This window comes from Myotis nattereri (genome assembly GCF_964212035.1).
Source record: "Myotis nattereri genome assembly, chromosome: 10".
NCBI lineage: Eukaryota > Metazoa > Chordata > Mammalia > Chiroptera > Vespertilionidae > Myotis > Myotis nattereri.
In genome coordinates, this window is record NC_138085.1 from 24357489 (window position 1) to 24378140 (window position 20652).

Sequence of the window (20652 nt, forward strand, 5' to 3'; positions counted from 1 at the left end):
CTCTGGAGCCTCGGCAGGTATCAGGGTGATGAGTGCAGGAAAAGTTGTTGGTTTTCAAATTGTTCACACTTTTTTCTTCACGAAGAGTAACAACTTCTAATGCTCTACATTTCAGCTGTTACCACAGTGCAAGTAGTTAATATTTTATAAAAGTTATGGTCCAATTTAGATTGCAAATTAAAGAAAATAACCAATCCTCGGGCCAGTAATGTCAGAAGTGCTGTTATAGTAGCACCAGGGGCTAACAGTCATCCACGATGCTGCTGGTGCCACACCATCAGGAGGCGGGGGCAGCAGAGGGTGTGGCGACCAGTGTTTTGTCTGCACACAACGTGAATCCTATGTGAACAGGGCCTACATCCTCATCGCAAATGTGCTGATGGGCACATCCCTGTGGTCATTGCCCCAGGGGCCTGAATGAAACGCAATAAAGGCAGCACCTAGATTTTCTCCCTCACCCACTGACTCCTCAGTCTTGCTATGAGACTGGAGCACAATGTACACAAATATTGAGTAAAATTTTTATTATTACACTCTGAGACTTCAGGCCATTGGACACAAAGAAAGCCTAAAATGAGGATGAGAGAAACATCGATCAGCCGCCTCCCACATGTACCCCGACCAGGAATCAAAGCCGCAACCTTTTGGTGTACAGGATGACACTCCATCCACTGGGTTCTCACCCTGACATTTCCCACCAGCCACCGGCTCCTGCTGCTACCCCCTTACCTGGGAAGGCAATGAGCTGTGAGCACTGCGCCTTGGGGGCACCCCAGCCCCACACCCACCTTAGTGCCCCTCCCTGTCGGGACCCTCCAGCCTACCCCTTGGCAGGTCCAGGGTCAGCCGCAAAGGCCCAGGGCTGAGGACACAGGGCTCTGGAGCAGCATGGGCACAGGTTGAGACAGCTGCCCAAGCGACACCTGCCAGGTGAGGGAGGACCCAGCACAGGCGGTGTTCGTTTCCAGGAAGGACCAGCAGTGTTGAGTGTTGGCTCCAGGCTGCATCCTCAAAGTTCCCTCTGGGCAGCAGTGAGGGGGAAAGGGTCTGGGTGACAGGAGAATGGGCACCTCCTCCTGAGGTCGGGGGGGGGGGGGAGGTGCGGGGAGGAGGAAGTGGGCTTTGGAGAGGGAAGGAAGCGAATGATTCTGGTGGAGGTGACTGCAGTGGGGCGCTGTGTGGAGTCAGGAGCTACAGCGCACAGGGGTGGTGGTGAGGAATGGATGTTTGGGACATCCTGTGAAATGTCCAGATGTTCTGGTGGCCAACCCTATTTGTTGGGCAAAATCTGTTAGGAAAATGACTGAAATGCCAAAGAAAAGTGACCTAAATCTAAAAGCCAGAGGATTGGGGACACATGGGGACGCAGCTTTCTGACCTTTATTTCTGACAAGAAAGGTGTTTTTTAAAAATTAGTTGTAACTTTAAGGCCTTAGACTCAAATGTATTTTTCACACTGTTACACTGCAAATAGGAAAGAGGTCATCAATCGGCTGATCAGGTGTGAAATGATTTTCACAAGACTTTACAGAAAAAGCTCATGTGACATCCCCTGCTTGTCAGCTGATGACAGGCCACCACACTGACGCCCCTTGGTCAGCGCTAGGGCCTGTCACACTTGGGCCTCTCCTTCTGTGGTCCTGCCACCAGCAGCCACTAGAGCAGTCTTGCAGGCCCCTCGCTGGGGCCAGGCCGCGGGAACCGTGTGGGGTCACAGAGAGCCCCCTCAAAGTGCAGCACGTGTCGCGTTTGGACAGTTTTTATTCATTACTTTCACATTCACAGACTCAGGCGACCCCTTTGAGAAAGGGAAGGGGGACGCTGCCTGGAAGAAAAGCTGGGCTCATGGCACGTGGGACTTCTCACAGGAAAACAGTCCTCGGTGTCAGCAGGCACCGGCATGGTGGCCGCAGCTCGCTCCTCGGTGCCTGGGAGATGCATTCCTGGAGGCTGCCTCAGCCCAGGATTTTATTGCTGGTGAACCTCATTGTCCAACTTACAGCCCGGGGTGATGGCACTAACAAAACAGGTCCAGGGGAGCAATTGGCTGAGATGAAATTGGACCATGTAAACTGCACGGACTGCCACGCTGCCCTGCTGGCCTTCAGCCCCAGGGAGGGCCTGGGGAGATGGAAAGGGAAGTCCCGCTGCCCATCCAGGTGGAACAAAGACAAGAGAGGGACAACCAGCAGGATGGGCATGCCCACATCCACAGCAGCCTGAGATCCAGAACCCACCAGCTCTTCCTTTTCCCAAAGACGTTCGCTTCTCAGGTGGGAAGAACACTCCACTCCCCTTTTTCTGAATATGTAGCTCTTAGGCTCAATGAGAAAAACACCTGGCAGACAGAGGATCGGAAATATGGACGAGGGGTGCTCAGGCGTGTATTCTGAAAGGACGGACTGCCGAAAAGTGTCCTAGGGTCACCCCGAATCCCACAGGAAGGAGACAGTCGTGGAAATGGTTTACCTCTGTGATTACAGCAGTGCCAAGTTGAGAGCCAGCGCTGTCATTTTATTACACAGACTTGGTCTTGCATTAGCTCCTGCCAGTTCTGCACACCATCAGCTCCTCGGGTCTCCTGAAAGCGCAAGGTGCCCTTAATGCCGTCCCCCGGTGACAGGCAGGCCCTTCCCCTCCTTGACAGCGAGGGAAATGACGCCTGTGCTGTGTAACTGCTCCTCCTGGTCTGTCAGACTGCAAATGTTTAGTCCTTTTACCCTTCTGGGGACCAAAGGCCTCATGGCATTGGTAGGCGTGGGGGCGAAGGCCCTCAATGCACCTGATGTTCACACTAAACCAGAACCGTTGGGTGCAGCTTCACCGGCCGAGGTGCACATAGCCCGTGGATGCCCACAGGAGTCTTGAGGGGTGAGATGGAGGAAGTGTCAGTTCTGTGCCCAGATCTCCACTTGCTTAGCCTCTGGTCTAACAGAGGTATCTGAGTTCACAGATCTACACATTAGTTTAGCAAAAAGTCTGGCTTCTGATACCCAAAGAGCTTAAAGTCCCCTTCAAAACGGGCATACAGGCGCCGGATGTCCCGCTTGCTGATGCCCAGGAAGTAGTGCTCCACCTTGGTTTTGTTGTACACGGTGATGCCCGGAGGGATGGTGGGGTATGACACCAGGTGGTCTATGCCCGCCTCTTTTAAGATGTATGGGGCGTCGTCCTCCAGGGTCTCGTGGTGACCAATCACACTGTATGATATCTCACAGGGCGCGCACAGCTCGACGTACGTCACCCAGTGAATGATGTGGTCCCCAAACTGGAGGTCCAGCCACCTGTGGTTTGGATCGCCCAGGTAGCGCACAAAATCTTCAAACTGGATGCCCCGGGTCTCCGTCCGGTTCCGCCTGTACTTCCTGATGATGCCGGGGGCAATCTCGTGCCTGTACCAGGGTTCAAAGCGGGGATTGTGGACGAACTTGTCCTTAAAAGCAGATATCAGTCTTTCAAAGGGATCTCTTACAATAAAAAACTTGAAGTAGGTTTTCAAGCTAAGGGAAAAATGTAGATAAACAAGAGGTGAAGCCGATGCTACTGGTGGTGACGGCTGTGAGAGTGGGAAGAGTGGAGAAACAGCTGGAGCAGCTGCAGCCGCCATGTCCTGAACCCTCCCCCGGGTGAGCTCTGAGATGAGCACATCACACACATCTCGCTTAATCCACTCAACACCACTGAGGGCAAACCTGCTCGTTAGCACCCATTTTATAGGTGAGGAAATGGAAGCTCAGAGACTGTAACTGTCCAGGGCCTCAGCACTCACCCTCGGGGGCCACTGTGAAAACATCTACTTAACCTATGTTTTGTTTTACTTGAGAGTTTCAAAATTTTAAGGACATTTAAAAGTTTTGTTCCTGGGCATTAAATCCTAAGGACAGAAACTTTGAATGAGTTAGGAACAACGGAGGCCAGGAAAGTTACTTTATATCTTAAAAGGCTCAATTCAAAATTGCCAGGGGCAGGAAAAATAAGAGCAGTGGTGGCAGAAGATGGAGTGAGGCTCAGGCCCCAGCGGGAGGGGAGCTGGCCCAGGAGACCTGCGGTAGTGGCAGTGGCAGCCCCAGGGCCCCAGGGAGACCATGACGACAGCGAGGCCGCTGCTGTCACTGCAGCGGCTTACTCCGTGCCAGAAACTGCTCAGTGCTTTGCAGGCCCTCACCATTTCCTGACAAAAGCCCAGGATGGTAACAGGGCAGCCCTGACCCAGCTGGGCTCTGGCACTGAACAGCTGTGTTCTGAAGGGTTTGGACACGTTGGAAAGCCTCCGGAACCAGGGCTGGAAGGAAGAGAAGGTGCTGACGAGCGAGGCAGGGCCAGGTTCAGGTGGGTCCTGACATTCTTATTCCTGTTGAACTTGGCTCTGGCGGGGCCATTTCATAGCTAGTAAAGAGAACTTTTCAATTTATAGCTAAGTTTTAGCGCCAGTGCCCTCCCTGCTGTGATTGGTGGGTCTGTCTGCTGGCTGTGCTAGGTCCAGTCCACACCACCACTCCCAGGGCAGTGGCGGGGAAGCAGGCTCGGGGCCTTTGGGGAAAATGAAAACTAGGTGGGGTTTCCCTGCAACCGAAATCCCTTTCTTATGAAGAAACAATCATATCCAGTAAGGAGGCCATAAAACTAAACACAACCAACGCAGAGCAAAAATGACCCCTCACTTCTATTGGGAAAATGACCTTCCTTCATTCCCATGGACTGCATGAAGGTGAGGGTGGAGAGCCATTCTGAAATTCCCATCAAGATTTCTGAGTTTAAATGCACTGAACTCTGGGCATGTGCAAAGCTGCCTCTGCCCCACGCAAACCAACAGCCCACTGGAGTCCTTGGCGCAGTGTGGGACACAGGACAGTACAGAGCCCAGCCTGGGACGTATCGGAAAGCCCCTCCCTGCAGGAACCTGTTCCTACCGCTTCTGAATTTCTGCATCGCTGAAGGCAGAGAGACGAGGGAGGCCGTTCTTTTCATGGTCATGAACCACGTTCTCGGGGATGTCTTCGATGGAAGGAAAGGCACCTAGGAAGTAAACAAGGGAGAAGCTGTGTGGCCCCCTCAGTGCTACCTTTAAAGAAGATGCCCGTCTCTTAGGCCCATGTTCCCCGCAAGTCATCCCCAATATCCATGGTGATATCGAATTCCAACTACGAGTGAGACGTGGCAAAATGCGAGTGCAGACAAGCTCTGGTCACCGGTAAGCCAACAGGAGGAAACAAGAGGAGTTAAGAGGAGGAGGGCGAGGGGGCGAGTAAGGGGTGGAAGGAAGGATGATACCTACCCCTGGTAGCGCGCTGGAATGGGCTAAATCTGACAACAGACACATCGCTGCATGCAAACAGAATGCCTAAGGCCTCCCACACTCACTCTCCTGTGAAACTGGGCTCATGAGAACCACCTGCTCACACCCACAGCACTCACAGGCCCGTCACTCCCGACAGGCAAGGTGTTCCCAGGACCACATCCCTGGGCCTCAGGTGGGTTCCTAGGCAACCTCAGGGCATCCCAGAGATGTGGCAAGTGGCAGAGATGTTTGGTGCTGGAACAATCCAGCTAATGTCGTGGGATAGATATATTTGAAGCAAGGGTCAAGGATGAGACGGGGTGACTGAGGAGAAAATGGCAGGGTCAAGAGCACAGTGCTCGGAGGCAGGCTGACGCATGTAACCTGGGGAGGGGCATCCTTGGGTTGGCGGGTTGGGCAGGTTTTTCATTCTTTTCCCAACTTAGACAAATGGAAATAAAGTGTCATTACCCGAGCTTTTAGCCAAGCCTCTGCAAACCGTTAGATCCATCTGTGTGTTACTCCTGCCTTGCTACGCGGGGAGTCTGGTGGGAGAACATCTGTTGGGCCATCTAAGCAGTGGCCACAGCCTATTTCATTTATTCTTCCCCCAAATGTGTAAGCGCCAGTCTAGACCTCTACGCTACCTGCTGTGGATGGCTCTAAATGGGCAAGACTGTCAAATGAACCAACCTGTGGATTTGCACATGGGCCCGCTCAGGTATCTGTCCCCATCCAGGTGCATGTAGGGCCGGCAGAAGAGAGCCACAAGGACCACCTGCTTTTCTATTGCAGGCATACCTTGTTTTATTGTGTTTTGCTTTATCACGCTTCGCAGATGCTGTGTTTTTTTTACAAACTGAATTTTTACAATTGAAGGCAAGAACCTCCACCAGCAAGAGGATTATGGCTGGCTCCGCTGCGGTATCTCCTTCACAGCAGTGGTCTGGGCGGGTCGCAGTGCCTCTCGGGTGCGCCTACATGCGCGCTGGCAACCTGCTCCTGTTTTGGACCTGCCCTTGACTGATGCTTCATACAGTGGTGGCAGATTTGTAAGAATCGTGTATTCATTGTTTCCAATTTGATTTGTAACCTCATTCTACAACATCAAAAATCCAACATGCAGTCAGATTACTCAAGCATATACATTATATACCAGAAAACAAGGCGAGTGTCTCTCTTCTCCCCCAGCCAACCTGGGAAACGGCCAATGACAACAAACTCTGACCCCTGACTGGGGCAGAGCAGCAGTCGGACAGGGGACAGAGGCCAGGGCCACCGCCCACAGGCCTCCCAGGCCGCATTCTTCATCCAGGGTCACCCGGCTCTGAGCTAGAGCCGTGCTTCTTTTACAGCTGAATTTAAGACACAGAACCCATTAAGTATCTTGTCAGTTCAGAGTACGTAGCATTTAAACTAATAAACATGGTTTCTGGAAGAGCAGTGAATAATAAAAAACTAGGGTATGAGGTCACTTGCCAGTGATCTCATTTGTTCCCAAGAAAACATCAGATTTCCTGAGGCAAGTCAGCTAAATCCTCTGAATATGATGCTTGGTGTAAGATGAGGACATTTCTTTCTACCCACGTGGCACTGAATCCTTTGGCTGTGGGTAGAGGCTCCCCTCCCAGGGCCTGGGGTAGGCGCCCTTCTCACTACGGGAAGGGCAGTGTTGGGGGCGGCTTCCTGGCACTCAGTGAGCGTGGGGCCTTGGATTACAAGGACAGAGCCAGTGTCTAGTAAGAATCGATCCTGTGAATCTGAAGAGAAGGAATGGGACCCACCAGGTGAGCAGGCTGCCTGAGATGGGGGCTCTGCTGTGGAAAGTGAGGAGCTCGTGGCCTTAGGGGTGGCCCTTTGAGAACAACCAGTATCCACATTAACCCCACTACCTTTTAAAGTACAGCACTCACAGGAAAAACACAACGGAGAACTGTCTGGCAGGTTACCAGCTCCTCTTAGGAGATGTCCCTTCCTGTGGCTCCTCCCTGCCCCCTTGTCTGCCTCCCCCGACCCCCAGGCCACAGTGGCCTTCCCCGGGCAAACCCCAAAGTCACCGAGGGAGGACACACCGCGGGCCCACACGCACCGTTTAACACGATCAGCACTTTCTTCCACTGCGTGTTGCCCACTTTGGGAGTCTGGCAGAAGAGGATCTTGTGCTTGTCACAGACGAATATTCGGTCCAGGACAAACTTGGACACGGCCGTGTGTGAGAGGTTCTTCAGGGCCGCATCCCTGCAGACGTTTCGGATGAGCTCCAGGCGCTCCATATAGACCAAGGGCTGAGCAAGCTGGCCGTCTGCGAGCATCTTCCCAGTTGGCTGCAGGGACAGGGAGGCAAAAGGGCCCGAGGGCCTCCTGAGCAGAAGACAGGCTGCCGCCGGGGAGGCCTGCGCTCTGGCCTCCAGCTGGGCAGACAGAGAAGCTGCATCCGACATAAGCAGGGCCCTGTGGACCGGATTCACCTCCAGGGGCCTGGGACTCAGGTCCATGTTCAGAGAGAAGCGAACCCTCTTGTTCCTCGTCCTCAGCTTGGACAAAATGAGGGGTGGTGGGTGGGGTGTCTACCAGTCACTTTGCTGATGAAATTATGACCCTTAATTTTCTGGAAACTGCAGGACACTTTTCATTCAGGGCTTCAGAGAAGGCCAGTTCCCTCTCCCCCCTCTCGCTCCCCCCTATTCTCTATAGCCTTTCCCTCCCTGTGATTCTACGTGTGCCTGAATGGCCTGTATAGAAGGACCAGCTATCTACATGGTGACTATTTGGGAGATAGTCTGGTCTATTAATTTAAAAAACACCTTAGGTCATTTAGTATGTTTTGAAAATGCAGCAGCCATGACTCCATTTCCTCAGTGATAGTGTAGCAGGAGAGTAGGAAGCTAGGAAAATCCCCGGGTAAGTGGAATGGGAAACCGGAACAAGAAAATGAAACAAGGCCAAACAGTTCAGCACCTTGCAGCCAGCTTGTGAGTCGAAAGACCTTACCTTCCCCAACAAAGGACACTTGAGAGCAAGTGGTTTATATCCTCCTCCCTAACCAGAGAACAGACATCTGAAACCCCCCTGGCCTGGGAAAACAGAGAACAAAGACCCAATCAAGGCCATCTGTGCCAGCTAGACCCAAGGAACAAATAACAAAAACCCCATTCATGCCCAACAGACCCAAGATAACAGTAAAACAGCCCAAAGAATAACCCCAAACCCCCCTATGCACTCATTTTGATGCATCAGCACATTAAAAATGCACCTGGGAAGCTGATGAAGATTCTGGCCTGCAGAAAAAAAAGGATAAAAAGCCCTCAGGAAAGACAGTGTGGGCTGGCTCTAGAGCTCGCCCCTGCCCCTTCCCAGGCATGAACTTTTTCTTTCTAAGGATCTCCATGAGATGTAACCAGGGGAGCAGTGGGCAGCGACCACTCCACTCGGCTCACCCTGATCCTGTCTCCAAAACCCCTTACTCTCTGACTTCCCCGTGAGCTACAGCAGCCTGCCCAGGCTACCTCGCTCCTTTAATATTTCTAAAGAGCCAAAGCAGAGCCCTACCTTGTTTCTTTACCCAATTCCTTCCTCTGTTTCACTGTCCCCAGCTTTAATAAACGTTCATTCAAACCCATCTGGACTCATGTTGCAAAACCTTTCCTACACAAAGTCAAGAACCCACACACTAGAAGCCGGCCTGAGGCAGACCTGCTCTGGTAACAATGAGCACACAATGGTGTTTCCTGTGATGCAGGTGAAGGAGGGTGTTGCTTGGTGGTCCCACAGGCATTCAGCACTATGAGCACAGGCTGGAGGGAGCACGCCAGCACTCGCTTGTTCTCTAAGGAGTTATCAACCAGATGAGAAAATCCATGCCTGTGGGACGAAGGCTCTGATGCCAAAAACCCCTACCCACCAGGAAAGTGGGCCCGAGACCAAGCAGGGGCGGGTGTGCTGACAGACTCCAGGAGCCCGAGGCCACAGGGACAGCAGGAGCACAGCCTCCCGTTGGGTTTCTGAGCTTGGGGTCCAGCCACACTAGGGAAGGGCAGCACTTCTTTGCTCTGTGATGTCACCACTTTTGAGTGTTGGTTCTGACCATCTCTGTTATCTGGAAAAGGTCTTTCAATAGCTTTTCCCCTCAAAAACATAGTACATAGGAGGCATAGCTCCTAGCCGTGCGTGCCTGAGACAGGCCCGCTGCTGCCCCCACACAGAGCAGACCCTGAATGAAAACAGCGTCACGGCTCTAGCTGGTTTGGCTCAGTGGATAGAGGGTCAGCCTGCGAGTGAAGGGTCCCAGGTTCAATTCCAGTCAGGGGCACATGCCTGGGTTGTGGGCTCGATCCCCAGTGTGGAGCATACAGGAGGCAGCCAATCAATGAATCAATGATTTGCTCTCATCACTGATGCTTCTCTCTCTCTCTCCCTCTCTGAAACAAAAAAACAAAACAACCCCACAAAAACAGAGTCACGGCTCTGCCGCCCAATTCCCGAGCTGAGGCCTCACTGCAGGGATCCCACCGCCATCCCCATCTGACTGTCATTTCTTTGTATGCACCCCATTTAAAAAACATTTTATTATTATTATTGATTTTTGAGAGAGAGTGAGAGAGAGAGAGAGAGAGAGAGAGAGAGAGAGAGAGAAACATCGATTTGTTGTTCCACTTATTGATGCATTCATTGGTTGCTTCTTGTGTGTGCCCTGATGGGAGATTGAACCCACAACCTTGGCATACCGGGACCAAGCTCTAACCAACTGGGCTACCAGGCCAGGGAAGAAGTCAACTATTATTTATTTATTTATTGTTTAATCCTCACCTGAGGATATGTTTCTATTGATTTTGAGAGAGAGAGAGAGAGAGAGAGAGAGAGAGAGAGAGAGAGAGAGATTGTTGCCTCCTGTACATGCTCCAACTAGGGATGGAACCCACAACCTAGGTACATGCCCTTGGCCTGAAATCAAATCCATGACCTTTCAGTGCTCAGGGGATACTCTAACCACTGATCCACCTGGCCATGGCTAACCACCCATTTTAATCCCTGGGTGGCTTATAGCATTTTCTCCTCTTGATTCTAGCACTTTCAACACTTGGCCAGGAAGTGTCAGAGTGGGTCTCTTCACCGATTTGCCTGGAATACAGTGAGCCTTTCTGCCTATATCTTCAGCTCAGGAATCTGAGACAGGGAAAGGTCATGTTAAGTTAGGAGGTGCTCCAGCATTCACCCACAGCGGCTAAACTTCCAAACCCTGCCCTTCTCCTCAATCCACGTTACAGAGAAACATGGCTGTGTGCTTATCCTGGGGAAACAGAGTCACAGGCCATACATATATGCATAACACCTAAATTGGTTTTAAAAAGGAAATATACAAAAGTTGAGCTTTTTCCTTTCAATTTTGGGTATTTCTTTAAAATACACAAGTATGTATTACTTTTTAGTAAAAAACTTGATTTATAAATATTGGCTACGGCATCGAGGCCACCGGCATGCCATCCAGACTGAGGAAGCTCCGGAAACATCAGGGCCACGTGAGCCACGGCCACAGCCGCATCGGCAGCATGGGAGGCACCGGAAGGCCAAGGTCCTGCTGGCGGCTCACATCATCACAGCATCAACTTGGACAAATGCCACTCATTTGGGGAAGTTGGTGTGAGGCATGACCCCTTCACAGGGAACCTGAGCTTCTGCCCAACTGTCAACCTCGGTAACTGTGGGCCTTGGTCAGGGAGCAGACCCAGGTAAGTGATGCCAAACGCCAGACGAGTTGCTCCCATCACTGACGTGGTGCGATCGGGCTACGACCACGTTCTGGGGAAGGGAAAGCCCCCAAAGCAGGCACCACTGTGAAGGCCAAGTTCTTCAGCAAAGAGCTGAGAAGATAAAGGGTGTTGGCAGGGCCTGGGTCTTGGAGCTCGAAGCCATATGGAGGGAAATTTATTAAATGCTCACAAATGCAACAACAGCAGCAAATATTGGCGAGGGGGTGTGGGCACCTATAGAGACTTCTGAGAAGTTCTAGAAAACTCTCCCAAGTCCTCCGTAGATTAATTCTATCCGAAGGCAGCTGGGCAAAGACAGCATAGCATTCTTCCCTCTTCCTTCAGCTCCACCTTCCACAGCCTCCATCAAGCACCCTGGGTTTCCTCGCAGGGCTGGCCTGTCCCTTCCTCCCCATCCACAGGCCCCTTCTCCTCTTCCCTCCCTCCCCTTCTCCCTCCCTTTTTCTACAGTGACAACCACTCTTCCCAGCCACTTCCTGATGCCCTCGTCAGGGCCTTCCACCACCCAGTGAATCACGGGGATGAGTCATACATGGCAAGGGGAGCGGATGCATGACGGGTTCATCTGATTTTCCTTACAAGAAGCTGATGAAAAAAGCCAAAACAGAGAAAAAAGTTCAAGTTCCAAAGTACGGCACCTACCCCTTGGCACGGCTTCAGCATTTAGAATATCTGTAACACAAGAACACACACGGCACTGCATGTGTGTGCGTCTGTGCATGTTGGGGGCAGAGGTGGGGGAAGGCACTGCTGACCAGGGAGCCTTTTCCTCCAGGCCCACTCCTTTGGCCACTTCTCGGTGTGGCCGTGTTCTGCAGCTCGTCTACTTATTCTGCTGCTACGTCTACGTATTCCCTTCAAGTTACAAAGAACTTCCTCCCAAGATTTCAAAGCAGATGGCTCCTCTAAATTAACTATTAAGTGGACCAAAATGCCCTTATTGTACTTGTTAAAATGCCGTAGGCTCCCCAAGCAATCCACTTATGGGGCAGTTGTAACACACTGTCCTTCCCAAACAACTGGGTCAGTAACAAAATGGGAGGACAGAGCCCTGGAGAACAAGGACACTGGAAATTTCGGGACAATACAGGTTTCACCCCACCACCTGGCTCCCTGATCTTCCTTCAGGAATCTACTACAACCAACTCCCAGGCTCACATCACCTTTTTTAAGAAACTCTTGCTCTCTCCTGTGTTTGATAAAGTTTCTTGCGTTTCCCTGGAGGAGGGAAGGATGTCTTGGGGATTCCTACCTCTGCTTCCCAAGGTGAAGACGCTGAGGAAGGGAGAGGGCACCGGCAGGGTGCCCCCTCTGTCCTCTGAAAGCGACCTCTGTTCCTCCCCAGAGAACAGTCTTACCCTCCCTTTGGGTCCTTATTCATCCCAGTCACCAAACATCCATTTCCTTAACTCTTTCTATGAAAGCCACCCTCTACTTCTTATAGGTTTGCTTCTTGTCCACCCACACCTTCCTTGCCCTGGTCTACCCCAAACTGAGAGCAACATCGCAGGCCCACCTGACAAGAGGTCTGCAGACCTGATCCTTACTGCACCCACTCTTGTGAACAGTTAACTCCAACAGAAAGTCACTCTGAGCAGGTGCTGGCTTTTTAGACTCTGGGTTCTAATTCCTCATCCTTACACTGTAAGTCACAGGCAGAAACGGTCCCTTCTCTGTTTAATTCTGAACTGATACACATCTTTAGAGCTTGCACTACCCGTTTCATTCCTTCCAGTGTAATTGCAACCTAAACCTTTCAGACCCAGAATGGGGGTCAGCAAGTGAGAGGGCGTCCCTCACTGAGGCATGGCTAGGAATTTATGTGTGAAAGGAGCCTGAGAAGACAGACTTAGGCCAGAACGTCCACGTGATTCTGGATCATCAGCCTTTCTCCTAAACGCAGCTCCCACCCACACCACTCCCGCGCTGATGACCTGCTCCTCTGTCCAAGACCCTGTTAACTCTAAACTTCCCTGATTCTGGGTCAGAGACCTTTTCCCACAGCCCTGGTTTTCTCCTGACCTTGCCCAACATGCTCCACCCCCCGGCAAGGTTCGCTGTCAGCTGGTCAGGAATGCAGCACAACGGGCATTTACAGAGCACCCACGATGTACAAAGCCCTGTGAGGAACATAAATAAGTGTGACTGTGCCTCCCCAAAGAAAAGCTCAAAGGTGAGCAGAAAGGTGCGGAAGGGACAGAAGCAGTGACTATACAGCAGAACACGATGGTAAATGGGAACAGCTGATGAGCTCAGGGAGCGGGCAGGCCAGTGCCCACGCAGAGATGGTTGCTGGAGGGAGGGTGCAGAGAGACTAAGACGCCACAGGGAAGAGTGGGAAGAGGCAGCCCTGCTCCTCTGCTGACCAGGCCGGAAGGGACAAGGCCCTCTACCTGGCTGTGCCTACCTTCAGTTCCTCAGGAAACTGCTGGTCTCCCTGTAACTTCCCGGAATCCGGCACGGCTGTCAGGAACAGGAACTCCTGTTTGGCGCTGTAGGCTAAGAGACAGAGAGGTGAGAACTCTTCTCATGGAGAAGCAGAAAAGAGGCCTAGAAGTGGGCCTACATGGACACGCCCAACCAGTATGTGACAGGGGCAAAAGCAACTGGGTAGAGGGGGATGTCTTTTCAACAAGTGGTACTTGAGCAATTGAACATCTATCTATATATATAAAAGCCTAAGTAACCATTCTACCATTCAACCAGTAGCTACGATGTGCACTACCTCCAGGGGGCAGATGCTCAATGTACAGGCATGGAAACATGAGACAGACTGATGAATCTCAGAAGGAAGAGGGGAGGGCGGGAAGAGATTAACCAAAGATCTTATAGGCATACTAGAGGCCTGGTGCACAGATTCATGCACTGGTGGGGTCCTTCGACCTGGCCTGTGGAGATCGGACCGAATCTGGTTCTCCAACATCCCCTGAAGGGTCCCGGATTGCGAGAGGGTGCAGGCCAGGCCAAGGGACCCCATCCACTGGGTCTCTAGTAGACACATAAAACTGTAAAGATAAAAATAAAAAACATAGGAGAAAAGTTTTGGAAAATTTGATAAAACAAACCTCCTCAAAATAAAAACTTTGCTTTGCACAGATCACAGAAAGGCAAACTACAGCCCGGGAGAAAAATTTGCAAAGGAGTTATACCTAGAATACATGAGAACTCTCAAAATTCAACAGTAAAAAATAATCCAATTAGAAAGTGGGTAAGACATGAACAGACATTTCACCAAAGAGGATAAACAGGTAGTAGATAAACACATGAAAGGATGTTCAACATCATGAGCCGTCAGGTAAATGCAAATTAAAACCACATTGAATTGCTACAGGGTGGGGCAAAAGTAGGTGTACAGCTATTGGCATGGAAAATAATACAATAATTAATAAACAATAATACAAGAATTGTGTTTCATGTACTCACAACTATAAACCTACCTTTGGTCCACCCTGTAGTTAGAGAATAGTCACAAGGATATAAAGTACAATATAGGGAATATGGTCAATAATATTGTAGTAACTGAGTGTGGTGTCAGAGGACTACTAGATTTATCAGGGTGATCAATTTGTAAGTTATATAAATGTTTAATCAGCCCTAAGAGGTTTGGCTCAGTGGATAGAGCGTTGGCCTCTGGACTCAAGGGTCCCAGGTTTGATTCCAGTCAAGGGCATGTGCCTTAGTTGCGGGCACATCCCCAGTAGGAGGTGTGCAGGAGGCAGCTGATCGATGTTTCTCTCTCATCGATGTTTCTAACTCTCTATCCCTCTCCCTTCCTCTCTGTAAAAAATCAATACAATATATTTTTAAAAATGTTTAATCATGGGGTTGTACACCTGAAACTAATATAATATTGTATGTCAACTTTAATTAAAAAAAAACTTCAAAACAACACACAGTGAGATACCACTACACACCTAGCAAAACAACTAAAATACAAAATAGTGAAAATACAAAATGCTAGTGAGGATGCAGAGAAACAGAATCATTCATACATTGCTGGTAGGAATGCAAAATGGTACAACTCTGGAAAACAGTTTGGTCATTTCTTTAAAAACTAAGCTGCAGCTACCATACAACCCAGCAACTGTTCCCAGGCATTTATCCCAGAGAAATGAGAACTACGTTCATGCAAAACCCTGCACGCAAATGTTTGGAGCAGCTCCATTTGTAATCGCCCCCAAAATGGAAACAATCCAGACATACTCCAACAGGTTAAAAAATGGGAGCATCCACCTTGGAATACAGCAATAAAAAGCAACAAATTACTGATACACACAAATCGGATGAATCCCCAGGGATTTTTTTTTTTATGCTGAGAAATAAAAGGCAATCCTAAAAGGTCACATACTGGATATAATATTCTTTTTTTTTTCACTTAAATTTTAAAAAGTGAAAAAAGTTTTCAATTACAGTTGACATTCAATATTAGTTTTAGGTGTGTAGCATCCTGTTTACACATTTACAAACCTTATGTAGTGATCCTCCTGATAAGGCTAGTACCCACCTGGCACCACACATAGTAATTACAATATTGACTATATTCTCTATGCTGTCCTTTACATTCCCATGACTATTCTGTAACTGCCAATTTGTACTTCTTAATCCCTTTATTTTTTTTATCTAGCTCCCTAAATCCCCTCCCATTATAATTTTCCTGAAATGACAAAATGAGGGAGAAGGGATTAGTGATTACCGGGGGTGTGGGGGGTGGGAGGGGGCAGGTGCAGGATGGAGAGAAGGAGGTGAGTGTGGCTATAAAAGGGCAACAGGAGGGATTCCTGTGGTGAGGAAGGTGTTTGGCATTTTGACTGTATCAACATCAGCATCCTGCTCATGATTCTGCAGCATAGCTCTGAAAGATGTTACCACTTGGGGAAACTGAGTCAAGGGACATAGAACTCAATCTGTTATTTGTTGCAACTACATGTGACTCTATAATGATCCCCCTGGGACCCTTGAGTCCGCAGGCTGAAGCTCTATCCACTGAGCCAAACCGGTTAGGGAAAGAAATTTAATTTTTTAAAAAGCCAGGTTAGAAGTCAAGTTAGTGCTTACATACTAATTTAAAAATTCATGGGAACTGCCCTGGCCGGTTTGGTTCAGTGGATACAGCATTGGCCTGGGGACTGAAAGGTCTGGGTTCAATTCTGATCAGGGGCACATGCCCGGGTTGCAGGCTCAATCCCCAGTAGGGGGTATGGGGGAGGCACCCGATCAATGATTCTCTCTCATCATTGATGTTTCTATCTCTCCCTCTCCCTTCCTCTCTGAAATCAATAAAAATACATATATATTTTTTTTAAAAAAAACCATGGGAACTGAGATGAGACTAGAGAAATCTTACAAAATGCTAGTCCAGAATAATCAATTTATAGCCAACTGATTTTTGAAAGACCTTTGGAGCAAAATTTGAAGATAAGTTTCAGACCTCTATAATCAAACATTTATTTTTCAAAACTTTGCAAACACTAATACATACCTAGAAAAAATAGAGCAAATAAAATTATAAAAATCAGCAAAATGAAGCATGGACAAAGGCACAGTTCACTTTTTTAAAAAAATCAAAACCTCCCCCCTTAGGTCATTAATACCAATACTGCACACGCCCCTGCAGCCCCCACCTGCCCAGTCCTCGCGGCCCCCTCCCCGTCCAGCACTGCCAGGAGAACGCACAGGGAGAACTCCTTACCAGCGCCCCGACAACAGTAACCCAGCTCCACAGCTTCCTTTTCTGACTCCAGTAGAAATCTCTCTGCCATGCACCTTTATGAATCCCACTAAAGTATTTTTTCCCCATTTTCTAGGTTTGGGTTAAAAGGCAGCCTAACCAGAGCTGTGCCCAGCAGCTGTTCTGGACCTGTAACAGGGACACGAGTGTTGTTTATGGCGCGGAACTAGACAAGGCATCAGTGCCATCAGCAAAGCTGCTGGACACACTCAGGCTCTGAGCCCAACGTCTGTCTATCCTCCTCCTGCACAATCTGACCACCTTTGGAGCAACACTAAGGTGCTAATAAAAGGTCACATTCCCCTCCCGTCTGGTCACTTCCTGTTCCCACAGCATCTTCTACTAGTAGCACTACAATGCTTAGCTAGTTCAACACTTAGTTCAACAGACTTCTGTAGAAATCTAAGCTTCTTAATAACATTTAAATAGGACAATGTATTGTGAATTTAAACAACTGACCTATCAATCAATCAGCTTTTGAAGAGCAGCCCATTACATGTACCAGGAGCAAAATAAATGGGCCCTGGCAGCTGTGGAACGTCTCACATACTGGCCAGTCATCTGCCCATTTTTAGCATTTTTATGATTTTAAACTTCCTGGTGTTTTCTCCCCAGCTCGCCTTGGCCCTGCTTCGAAGAGACTGAAATAAAACTGGCAGCATGATTTATGTTTGGTTTGGTCTTTCCATTGCTTTGTCGATGACCATTTATTTCCAGCAGGTATCATTATGCCACTATGATCAAACAGTGGTCCCCTTCCTCTCTGGCCCTCAGGAACAAGACTCCAGCTGCGAGACCAAGGATTCTGATCCTCCAGTTATGGCCAGGTGCCTTCATAACCTATCAGCTCACTTTCATTATAGGCCTCATTCTATTCACAATGCATTTAAGTTTACCAAGTGACGCACTGCTTTGTTTTTCTAGAAGGGATCACATCCACTCATCTCCGTGACCATGCTGTGTCCAGTCACCCAGTGTCTCCCCCTACACACACCAGGCAGGAGGCATGCAAAGACTCTGAAGTCACTGGCTCTGCCCTTAAGCGGCTTACAACCAAGGTGAGGGGCTAAGTGGAGCAAAAGATTGGGAGAGGAAGTCAAACAGAACTGAGCCGAAAATCAGTGTCCACACTTATGCACCAGATGCACTATTCTCAACGTCCCATGAAATTCCCATCGCTGGATGGGATCTATTTCCCTAGTTACAACTCCCGATCTTAGTTCAACATGACACTTGAATGTGTCAACCACAGATAAGCCACTGCCACAGATATCACTGTGGCTTCACTGCTGAGCTGAAGAGAGACCATAACCCTATTAAAAACAAAAAACAAGGTAAGCATTGCTTTCAACAGCAGTTCAGGACATATCTGCTCTTCCTATCAGCTTAACTAGTAAGGGAATCATCGGGAACAGGCAGGTGAGAAGGAAACACGCCCCTCCACTGAGGGGGTCTAGAACAGAGCCGGTTTCCCAGAGGACAAAGCCAGACAAGCCGCCCCACAGACACCGAGTTACAACCGGCCCCTCGGTGCTGGGACCAAGGATTTGCTACCTGCGTTTCAGGAAATGGACGCATGATCCTGCTGTGTTGCCAGTTATTTCCTTATGATAAATATTTCACACGAGGCTTTTGGTTCAAAGCTGAAAATACTGTGACCACCAGTGAAACAAAGCCTAACACATGAGAAAAATCTCTTGCAGACACAAGTTTACAAAACTCTTTCAGTTTCCTGTTCAGCTCTCAGACACACCAGGGGGTTAAGGCTCCCTGCTACCCCTAGAGACAGAGGGGGTAAGTCACCATTCCCACTAAAACGTAGGGCTCAGGGGCAGGAGATGCCTGAACCACCACCCACAGTCTTCTCTGATGGCCTTCGGGGGGGTTGTTTAACTTCAAGGAGCTCAATCATCTACACTAGTAGACCCTGTGTGAGCGCTCACTGCCTTTATTCATAACTCAGCTAACAGACATCCATCTCTGTGACTCTAGCCAGGCACTTAGGGACAAGTCCTCCGCAGTCAAAGATGGCTGCGCCATGTTGTGGGCCCAACAGCAAAGAGTTCTCACTGAGGTCAGTGCACATCATGGGGCTGACACCGCCCTCCCTGGTGGCCCGTCCTCACCAGGACCCTCTCCATGCTTCGCTGAGGGGGGCCCAGTGTGCGCTGGCTCCAAAGTTCCCACCTGGAGTGGTTCACTGGCCACAGCCATCACACGGCCACACGGGGCACCAGAGGGCACAGGAATTACCACTCACCTTAAAGGGCTGGAGATACCTGCTGAGCAGCACAGGTAGAGGACTACACCCATCTTTCCTCAGGTCTTAAATCCCAAAGCATCCAATAGATTCAATAAAACATGTCTAAAATAATAAATAAAATTCCAAAACTTTTCATCCTTCTCTGTAGGTTTTTCCTTCTTTCCCTGTAATTTTTTACTCCCCTTTACAAAACCTCTAAGCTTTAACACTTTTCTGAAAACATTCAGCATAAAATCTGCCATATCAAAGCAGAATGAAACTTCGTTTATCAGTTACCACTGAGGAATGAGGTGTTCTCTGGAGGAGCCAGAGAATAATATAACGCGAAACACACATCTAATTTAATTATTTTTTAGGGAAGTCTCATAAATATATTACCTATTCTACTTTTTTAAACAAAATAAGCCATAAATACTTTAACCTCGTGACCTGCCCTGTCGGTGCCTTCCTTACCAGGCGGTGACTTTTAAAGAACTCACAAGTAAAATGTGTGGTTTCATGGTCTCAGCAGCTCCGATTCTCGTTCAGCTTCCCAGCTCTGTTCACACTTGGGGTTCTCCACCGGGCCCCACTCCTTGATTCAAAATGACTTAGTCTCTGGTTGGCCTCAAGCAGCAAAGGTTTTCAAAGCCCCCAGTGATTCTGAAATGCCAGGAGGAGGAGAACCGCTGCCCTACCTCTCAGCAAGGGGCCTCCATTCTCGGTAACCACGCGGGAGCAGTGGAGCCATGTCCAAACTCCCAGGCTAAGCTCACCACCTCAAAGTCAAACAAGGCTCCGAGACGGAGCCTGTGTGTCTCACAGAGGCCCCAGTGCCCAGGGCAAGCCACAGTTCCCTGTGATGATCCTGGCCACCTGGATACCTGCAGGGATGAGACTACCGTCCCGAGGCTGCGAAGCCTCAGGTTCTCATGAGGGCCATGGATGATGAGGGGTGACTTGTGAGGGGATAGCCTGTTGGGCCTCAAGTACTGAGGGCCTGGTGACTGACAACTGTTGTTAGTGGAAACTATGGAGCTAAGAACCCCGCCTTGGGGCTGATTTCAGGGCTACCCTCTTCTGCCTGCAGATCCTCTTCCAACCTTGCTGCTGCTGAACAGACAGGAACAGACAGGGAGACACAGAGACGGGAGCAGGAGATGGGGGGCACCAGGCAGCCCTCAGTGCTGCAGGGACACACCCAGGAGCTCTAGGCATAGCAGAGCCTGCAGGCAAAAATCAGGAAAATGCTCATGTGATAATTTTCTAATCTTTGCTAAGGGCCACCCTCTGCAGGATGTACAAAGAGTTGTGCAAAATAAGGATGATGAACACACCCACGGTCACAAACATCTTCCGTTAGGAGACCGCGTCAGGCTAACCGAAAACTGCTCCTAAGCCTGACACCTCCCCTGTGTTTCGCCTCACTCTGCCTCTGAAAGGAGTCACTTTGGGGTTCAAGATGACCACCACTGCACCTCCTTGTGCGTGCCCAGCACTTCACCGGTCACTCAGAAAGCCTCGCTGTGCTCAGGTCAGTCTTAGGGGCTAAGACCCAGGTAAGCAAAGGACAAGAGCAAGACCTAGAAGCAGCTCTGCTGAAGCTGGGCTTGGCGCTCTCTGTGTCCTCCTCTGA

At 49.7% G+C, this 20652-nt stretch overlaps 1 protein-coding gene across 3 annotated transcripts in view; it reads right to left on the minus strand.

Moving 5' to 3' along the window:
• Positions 1-509: 509 nt before the first annotated feature.
• The window catches only part of CHST10 (carbohydrate sulfotransferase 10), a 38098-nt gene continuing 17955 nt past the window's right edge, over positions 510-20652 (minus strand). For all 3 annotated transcript variants that reach the window (XM_081100895.1, XM_081100896.1, XM_081100897.1), the window contains exons 5-8: positions 13454-13545; positions 7368-7602; positions 4911-5016; positions 510-3500 (exon numbers count right to left, since the gene is read on the minus strand). In XM_081100895.1, coding sequence (XP_080957021.1) covers positions 2963-3500; positions 4911-5016; positions 7368-7602; positions 13454-13545 — 971 coding nt within the window. In that variant the 3' untranslated portion in view covers positions 510-2962. The remainder of the gene's footprint in view (positions 3501-4910; positions 5017-7367; positions 7603-13453; positions 13546-20652) is intronic.